This window comes from Rissa tridactyla, chromosome 1 (genome assembly GCF_028500815.1).
Source record: "Rissa tridactyla isolate bRisTri1 chromosome 1, bRisTri1.patW.cur.20221130, whole genome shotgun sequence".
Lineage (NCBI taxonomy): Eukaryota > Metazoa > Chordata > Aves > Charadriiformes > Laridae > Rissa > Rissa tridactyla.
The window spans coordinates 211129111-211138684 of NC_071466.1; the positions used below are offsets into that span (position 1 = coordinate 211129111).

General features: G+C 40.4%; 1 protein-coding gene across 9 annotated transcripts in view; it reads left to right on the plus strand.

Moving 5' to 3' along the window:
• The window catches only part of FAM107B (family with sequence similarity 107 member B), a 62043-nt gene extending 53181 nt beyond the window's left edge, over positions 1-8862 (plus strand). For all 9 annotated transcript variants that reach the window (XM_054195067.1, XM_054194995.1, XM_054195002.1 and 6 more), the window contains 2 exons: positions 3383-3536; positions 5677-8862. In XM_054195067.1, the coding sequence (XP_054051042.1) occupies positions 3383-3536; positions 5677-5793 (271 nt within the window). In that variant the 3' untranslated portion in view covers positions 5794-8862. The remainder of the gene's footprint in view (positions 1-3382; positions 3537-5676) is intronic.
• The last annotated feature ends 712 nt before the right edge of the window (positions 8863-9574 follow it).

Below are 9574 nucleotides of genomic sequence, written 5' to 3' on the forward strand. Positions count from 1 at the left end.
CTGTTATTAAATCTTTTTTGCAGCAGAGGGCTCATTTAGAAAACATATTAAGAAAATAGCCACCAGACCACATGGTGGAGGAAAAGCCACCAAGCCTGTTGAGGCTCCTCCATTTAAACAAAAAGAAACTACCCATGATATAAATTAGCAATTTGGTGCATTGAAGCCACCTAAAATGGACTGTCCAAAGGCAAGGGGATCCACAAACAGAAGTGGAAGCGCAGTATTTCAGAGTGCATTTGAGAATCAAGTTGCTGGTAGCAGCCATTCAGGCTTTTTGAGACCCAGCACGTCAATAAAGGAGAGGAGGAAGCTTTGCTTTGGCTTCTCCAGCACAACTGGATTTGTCTGTTGCATTATGAAAATTTCTTTTTTTTTTCCCCCTCTCGTGGGGTACTATTTTGAGGGGAGAAGGAGTCTTTTTCATGTGTAATAGCAGAATCCTCACAAATGCTAGGCTTAGAAACTTAATTCTAAATGAATTGCATACACAATACAGCATTTCTTTAGTGATGAAGAAGTAGAAATGTTTTACAGAATGCCAACTGAATTGGAAGAAACTGGCCTAAATAGGTGTTTGTCCTATTTTTCGTTACTGGGATTAAACATCAAAGTTAGTTCCTAGCACCAAGAAGTTTATAGCCATTGAAGGAAAGATAGTTGAAATTTCCCAACTTACGGTCTTATTCTAAAGGATGTGGAGGCTGCAATAAATTAAGCCTATTTTTTTTTCTTTTAAGTTTGTGAAAGCATAAAGCACTTTTAAATAGTATGGAGTTCTTTTCTTCTAGGAGAATATCCTATTACACAGAGGAGCTGCGCAGCCCTCAGTACCCACTCTTCTCTTATTGTGATTTTGATTAGCTGCAGCTGTTAATTTTAAATTCTTATTTATTGGTGCTGAAATTAAATACTTTGAGGGTTTTCACCAGCAGAAAAACTGTTATTTTTGAAAAGAGGGTTAGTCTGCTGTGCTTCGTGCCACTGTACTACCTCTGATATGAGGCTTTTCAGTAGCGCAGATATTAAGCTTGTGTTCTGCTTTGTTACTGCAAATTGCCATAGGTATGGAGGATTTTTGGTGCTCTTACAGAAGTCTGCTTAACATGCACCTTATTTTATTGTGAAGATTCAGTGTAGGCACCAGCAGCTTCACTTTTTGACCAGTCAGCTCTGAACAGCCATTTCTGGATGCTAGAAGATACTAGCCAGTGCTGGTCCCATCGTTCTCCACGGCTACAGTGAGCACTGTCTGTTGGGTCTCGAACTGATGTAGTTATTTACTTACAGAAATGGTAGTTGTTCTGGGCAAACAAAGACCCAAATAGTGGTACCTCAAGGCACTGGTCACTTATCTTAAACTATTTTTACTTATTAGGGCTCAACCTCAGCTCTGCAGAGTATTGATTGGGCCTGTCCCTTCCAGAGGTTTTAACCCGATCAGCTCTAACCTGTTTTATAGCGCACTTTGCCTACTCTATACCAAAGCTTTAGTATATTTAACCACAACAATCACCAGGAGGTGATACAAGAGTCTCAGTTAATCCAGTAGCCGCCTGTTTGTTGCTTTTCCTTCTTACATAGGAGCGTGAAAATAGGATTGATGTTACAGTTGTTCTGTTACAGATCTGACTGCCAACCCCACTTGATTAGACTGAGAGATTGTATTTACTTGTCTCTTCTGCGAGTCCCCTGTATTATAGCTACAGTATATCCAAATCACTCTTGTGCCTCTGCTTTGTTACGGTGCAGCCTTACTTAAAAAAAACAGGAATAAGTAATGTTACTTAGCAGCTTACCTCTGCTTCATGGGTGTCTTGATTGCTAATTGCCAACACAGAAGTCTCCATTGATTCAGCTCTCACTGACCCAGTAGTAGTAGTAGTAGTAGTAGTAGTAGTAAAAAATTACTCCAGCTTTTCTCTGCCTGACTTAAGTTTTACATGTTAAAATGTAATGAAAATAGCATGAAACATAAAATATTAACACAGCGTTGTAGCTTCTGTTGCATTCAAGCCATGAGATCTATTATGAGAAATAGGGAACCGCATTTGGTGTTGCTAAATATTTGATTTTGCAGTCAGGGTATGTACATGGATAGAGCATTGCATAATATATGGAGTCAATTCATAGATGTCACCATAAAATAGCATTTTTATGTATTATTGGACGTGCTGTCAGATATGCATATTATGGAAGAATTAGGCAACAGCAGATATATAGCAAATAGGGAAGGATAAAAATACACTTTCTGAAAGCTTATTCAGATTACTGAATTTCTTAAAGTTGAAATAAAAACTGGTTGATGTTAAACTTAATGCCGGATGTTTTCATATAATAGTCTTCACAGGGACGATGACAGTAAAAAAGGCAAATTTCTGATCTTTTTGCTCTGATTTAAAGTGACGCTAATATCTGAATAATGGGGAGAGCTTTGAATCTTATCATAACAAATTTTGAAAGCATCATAGCATAACAGAGATAAAAGAAGTAGCTGAAGTCACAAAAATAAGTAGGAGTGAGTGTGTATCCTTGTGTGCCTGTATAAATAAAGACATGCATCTTCCCAAAGAATAAGCTTTCTCGATTTAGAGTAGTTGGCTTGGAAAGCAATTTGTGCTGAACAGACCCGAAACATTCAGTTGATGTAGTAGCTAAAATCTTGTGAAAAGGAGAATCCTCCAGCCTTTGTCTGGTCTCCAAGGTGACTGCAACTTTTTTTATTCTGGATTTTTGTTGTCTTAGCCTCTTTGTGATTTTGAGTGTAGCCGGTGAGCTCTCCCTGGAAATAGCTTCACAGCCAGGCATGGGTAAGGCTCTCACATTTTCAAGGAGGGACAGAATCCACGATTTCCAGGAGCGGCGTGACAAAAGCCAGGAGGAGACCACTCTTTAGTTCTATCCATGCAAATTTCTATGGGTCTAATACTCTGCATAGGACCGTCTGAATGCAATCTCTCTGAGTTATCAGCCAGTAAGGGAAGTCTTTTTGTCCAAAATTTGTTTCTGGCTCTGCTAGAGTCTTGATTTGTGATGGTTTTTTTTAATACATTCTTCTGGAATTGAGTGAATAGAGGGAAGACTAAAGTTGAAAGTCAAAATAGTGAATTACACAGGAGAAGTACTAGCATGCTTGTTAAAGGGAAATATCCTCAGTAATAATGTGGCTTAAATTCTAGTTTAGGGGTTTGGTTAGAAACCAGGCAAATGTCTGCCTGGTTTTTCCTTTTAATTGATTACTTATATTCCAGTGTATCTAAATGGGCAACTCTTTGATTTTAGAAAACCTGCCTACAATTCTGTGTGAATTTCTGCTAATTAAAACTGATCTCTTTCCTCCTTGTTTCCCCTACCACCAACACTCCTCCCATTTAATTTAAAGGGGTCTTGCACCTCAGAATAAGCCAGAGCTACAGAAGGTGATGGAGAAAAGGAAACGAGATCAAGTTATTAAACAACAAAAAGAAGAGGAAGCACAAAAGAAGAAATCAGACCTGGAAATAGAGCTACTGAAACGGCAGCAGAAACTGGAGCAGGTAAGATGGGGAATAACACTACCTTTACACATCTACATCTAAGCTACTTGCCGGAGGCTCCCTTTGTAGACAGGAGAGAAGTAGCAGCTGATTTTTTGCACTTTTCCTCTGATCAAATGCAGACATGTTTTCTAGGATGAGTCAAATCACCTTCTAAATTACCTATTTGTTGTCATTTCCTGTATAGGAACCACATATGGTGTCTGCCTTTGGTCAAATGAATCCTGCACCAAACAGGAATGTGTATGGAGCACTGACCTTATTTAACCATTTAAACTGTGGTGAATTAGTCAACATTTGTAGTCTAACTATTAAGAGATGATCCACTAAGAATGGCTGTTAGACTGCAGTGCATCAAAACTTGATGCTTAATGAATAAAAAAAAATCAATTGATTCCTTCTCCTGGGTTATGTAAGAAAGTAGGTGACTTTAAAAAGATCTTTTTAGCCTTAAAACATGAGAGCCCATTCGCATTTTCAAATGAAGGAAAAGATCCTCAGACTCTGAGTATGGAGATGATGTGGAGCTGGAGTTCATTGTGGCGAAGCTTACTGTTAGGCACAGGGCCAGCCAAATGTCTCTGTGCCTCTTAAGGTGCTTCGTGTACCTGCAAGGAAATATCTCTACAGTGAAAGACCTCATCAAAGAAGTCACTGTGCACGAAGCATGGCATTTCTTTTTAAATAAATGAATGCTTTAAAACAGTATTTCCTGTTTTTCACAATGGAAATCAATTAAGCCAAATAATTACTTTATTGAAAATTAGGTGTAATCCAGTCATTATTCAGGTTTTGGGGGTTTTATGACAGTTTTTTTTTAATTAGGCTTAGAGATATTTTTTGAGGGAGAAAGCTATTGTATTTTTAAGTGTATCAACCTGTCACTTTTCCTTTCTGCTCTTAAGAGCTCAGCTTCAAATGGTTCAGCTTGTGGCAATATTTGATGTGAAACTGAGCAGTCTAAGGACATACGTAGAATAGAAGATTCTGTTAGAAGAGGAAAAGCTTGCCCATTGCAAACAGTGTTGTGACTTTGTAAAAATCGTAGGAATGGCATTAATTGACAAAATGACTCATGGAGGAACGTTGTCGTGATTTATTGTAACAAGGCATGTCCCTTGCCAGTGAACCAGAGACAAAGGAGAGAGTACTTAGGTGAGCCGTATGTGGTCCCCATTAATCAGGGAGACCTTGGTCTTTTAAAAAAACAAAAGCTCCTTTCAGGAGCTTTTGTTAGTTTTCTAAAGGTTGTTTCTTCCTTTCTGCCGACTTATCTGCCTTCAGTGAGGATCGCTAAGCAATCTCTATTCTGTACGATGTGCAAGCCCTGTTTGTATGGGCACTGCACAGCCCTGCCCCGAAGAGCAGAGCTTCTAACCTCACATGGTAATTTTGAGTGTCTGCATGGGCAGAAGCTCCAAGCGGGTTAAAAATGTCGATGAATGGGCTCTCAAAAATCATAGAATCGTTTAGGTTGGAAAAGACCTTTAAGATCATCAAGTCCAACCCTTAACCTAGTACTGCCAAGTCCACCAGTAAACTACTAAACCATGTCCCTAACCACCACATCTATGCCTCTTTTAAATACCTCCAGGGATGGTGACTCAAAATGAACGACTAAGGGCCAAGGAGGATCTTTATTTTTTGTATTGCTTTTTGTGGTAGACAAAACAGATACACCAAAAGCGGCTCAAGTTGGATACAGAATTCCATACCTAGAAACTCCGAAATAAATTCTGCAAGTGTGCTCAGTAGTAGCTGTTCGCATGTGTTCTCCCACAAGGCACATTTGTCCTTGTCCTGTTGTAAAAACCAGAGAAGGGAATTATTGGTGTTTCTTTAATGAAGATGTCCAGGAATTTCTTCAAAAATGGTTCATCTTGTTCTGGGCTTGCAGAGTTTTTGTCCATCTGGCAAAGGTGGACATCTGGAAGGAGCTAGAGCCAAGGATTTGAAAAGATTTATCGTTTATGAGAACAGATACTCCCAAAGAAATGCGACTTTCATCTTTTCCATGAGAGAAAGAAAGGAAGCAGTTTAGAAAGTGTTGCATGGCCAGTTACTAAAACCTTTAGGTTTTTTGTCTTGTATTTCAATGATGTGTTTTATATACTTTTTTTGCATGTGATTCTCTTTTAAGCTGGAACTGGAGCAACAGAAGATACAGGAAGAGCAGGAAAACGCACCTGAATTTGTCAAAGTCAAGGGCAACTTGAGGAGGACGGTCCAGGAAGTCGCAGAAGCACCAGACTCCTAGAGCCAGCGTCTGCTAAGACTTCCAGCTTTCCTGCAGAGAGAGGCTTTTGCAAGTTGTCTCAAATTTGCCCCTCGAGATGGAAAATAACAGAATCCAGCTGACACTTACTGAAGATGAGATTTTTAATTCCTGGGATGTTTGGATTAAAAAGACAGTACTATAAACAGATTGACTTGCCAAATGCAGTCCTGAGATCAATGGATGCGGAGTCCATTTGTCAGTTCAGAGTCATGGACCAGTCTGATGCGCTTACTCAGAGATTTTAACCAGGGATACTAGAGAAACTCCTTCAGTGTTGCACTGCTTTATCTCTTGTGATCCTAGTTTAGTGGAGATACACAGATTATATTTTGCTTTAAAACAGGACAGAAATCCTCCTGTGATATTTTATGAAGCTTTGCCGTGCAGATAGATTTTCTCCATCTAGACCTACAGCCTGTGTATTTCCCACAATAGTTTGTGTTTAGTTGGAATTTTTATCAAATCTAGGAGGATACGAGGTATGTTGATCACTGCTGCCCATCCCCACTAGGATAGGCAGGTGTGGGCAAGATGAGAATGCTTAAAATTCACCAGCAGTGAAAAGTTAAGCAGCCTTAAAGCCCATTTGTCCCTGTTGGCATGTAGAATTTGGGCTACAAAAGAGCAGACATCTTGATGATCCTCTCACCAGGGAGAATCCAGAAGCTGATTTATCTCTGTCTCCAAACTTACACCGTTGTGTGCAGGCCTGTGCAGTGCTACCTGTGAATTTACCTCTCAATGCAAAATGACCTGTCTTCTACTTTTTGTGTTTTGAAATCCTGCTTCGCTGTTGTGGCCTTTCTCCTCCAAGGACATGCTGATCTGAGGACAGTGTTAACACATTACTTGGTAGTGTTTAAACTCATTTGCTGGAACTGAAATCAGGAATCTGATCTGCCATCAGTTCCTGCTCTTTGCTTGCTGGAACTTGTTGCGGTTCCTACAACAGAGCAGTGTTTAAGCCAGACCAAACTGATCATTGGAATCTACTGAAATGGCAGTTTTTTCCCTAAAGTGAGGCATAAAATGAAATTAATTTTATCCCATCCTTCTTTTAGCCTCAGGATAGGAGGAGGGAAGTGTGTTACCACTGAGTCTTAGGGTTCAATTCTGTCACCTTCTGCCTTTCCACAAGTTGCCCCTGTGACTTGCCATTAAATAAAATACTGCTCAGCTTGTGCAGGGATGGCAGAGTCTGATCCCTCATGCTTATGACTACTAGTTATCCAGGGAAGTCTGGGATGAGGAGGAGGGAACAGATTACTCGTGTAGGATCATAGAATTGGATTCTTACCTGGTATGAATGGGTGCAGATATCTGATCTTCAGAATCTGGGGATAAATCCTCATCTTCCTTGGTCGGCGCAGTCCTAGCTCTCACTGAAGCTGTGTTCATCCGTATTAGTTGAGGATCTAATCCTAGTCTTTGCCTTAGGATGCTAAACAAAATAATTTCTACTTTGTAATTACATTGGACATAACTGTTTGAGAACACTTTTTATTGATATCGACAGTGGCGTGTTTGTATTGTAAAGGTGGTGGGGGAGGGTTTGTTGGTTGGTTTTTTAGTTCCTTTTGCCTTTCCTGTAAGTATTGGATGTTTTAAATACAATTTCAGCATAGCACTTGCTACAAAATGATCACAATTAGAAATGTTTCCTAGATACAGACTTCAATTTGTCAAGATCCAGGCATTTTTTATGAGGACATAATAAGATTGAGAGTAAATTGAATTGTGATAAGTGTATTGCCATTGATTTAGACTTGCAGTGTGACTCACGTCTAGAAGATTAAATGTGAAGATGGTCTGCCAGACTCTTCAGATTATGGACGTACAAAAGACAAAGGCCAAATGTAAGACTCTTCCATGTATTTTCTCAACAAAGGAACACCCCGAGTGCTGCAGGCTCTTCCCTCTCTCCTTCCCTTCCTCTGGAAGGAGAGGATCCTTCCTGGCAGCACATTATTCAAACACTTGCACTGATTGTTTCATGTTGTTGAGACAGCACTATGTACGAGCCTTCCACACCACGCTCATGTTTTATCTTAGCCGCACCCGGGCTGCCACCCTTCATGCCTCTCGGTTTCCACTCCACAATTAACCTTCTCCTCAGTATGGAAATGTCTACAAGTTGGTGAGGAACCCCTCCTCTGGCTTGAGCAGGCCGTTTCTTCTCAGCCATTTCCCCTCAGTGAGCATGGCAATCCTACCATGCCTGCACAGAGAAATGAAGTTGGTGTAATCCAAATGGCACCGGAGTCGGTGGGGGACGAGGACCTCTCTTTGGCTTCAGTGAGTGTGTTGGATTGGGCCCTTCAAGGCTGAAGACATTCTGCTTTCTTTCCATGTTAGCTTGTGATTCAGGGTAGAGTTTCTCTTTCTGAAACACAGGAGGCCAGAAAACTCCCTTGTACATACAGTGTGAAGTACCTTTTTTTGTTTTCAGTTGGAATTAACTCTCCGTGTGAGCAGAACATCAATGTATGTGTTAGAACATCTTTTAATTCTGCTGACCCTTTAGTCTAGGAATCCCAGACACCTTCATGTCGATTTGACAGGCAAAAGCTTGTCTTTAAAGTCAGGATTGGGCTAGAATGGGCAACCCTTTAATGGGTGGTCTGCTAGTCACACCACAAGTGTCCTGTGCGGCTACTCAAGTGAGAAACTGCTTGCCAGTGAGCGTAAACAATTCCTGATCTGCCCTTTAGCTATATGGGTTTTGAAGCAATCCGGCATCCGTGATTTGAAAATGGCTCGCTCACCACTTTGTACTTTTTTAAAAACTCTTGCTTTTGATAGTATAGTAGTAAATTTTTTAGCATTTTTGTGGCTTTAACCTTCTGTTAATATCTGCACTTGTTTGAGTGTACATATATAAATATATATAAATATAAAAAGGGAGCCTTAATGGATTTGTTTTCATAATTTAATATTTTTTGTATTTGCTCTTGTATAATTGTTTTTAACTAAAGGTATTACGAGAATGAGGGTGGAATACTTAGAACCAAAGTTATGCTTAATAAAATCTACTACATGCTTGGCGTATACGCTGGTGTCTGTCATGTCCTGCCAAAAACAAAACCTTGGGGACTGTGCTGAGATATCCGGGTTATTTAAAATTCTGCAATGCAGGGGCAAGTGTCAAGGTCATGATGACTTTTGGTTCCTTCAGACTGTATCTGTGTTTGTATGTGCAAAATTATTGACAAACTAGTTGGCAGAAAAAGCTTGTTGTGTCCCTTAGTCCTATTATCTTTTGAATATTTTTGATGTAGAAAATTTTTCAAAGGACTGTGTAGCTGTACAGCATGAGGGAAAACTTCTGATGGGAATCAAATAATTGTGGCAATCGTTCCCTGTCCTGCTAACTTCATCAAAGGGCACCAGGCAAAATTCAACCTTGGAATTGTTGGCATTGCAACAGCTCCAGCCTGAAAGAGACTGAGGAAGGATTAATGAGCCTGGTCCTGGGTTCAGTCCTGCGAAGGTCCTTTTTATTTAGCCAACGCTGAAGCCTGTGGTTCTAGTAGGAAAAACCTGGATATGTGAAAGGAAGGGCACGCACAAATGATTTGCTGGGTTAGGGTCAGATGGCTCAGTGCCGTTGCTAAGAGCAAAATCTTGTGTCAAAAGCAGACAGAGAAAATTAGCAGGGGGAGGATGAGGGCTGGAACAGGTGTGGGTCATCCATTCTCCACGAAGATCCTCAGCTCTTACTGGTGAGCCCTGGTCAGCTGGGGACAGGTGGTGATGGAGG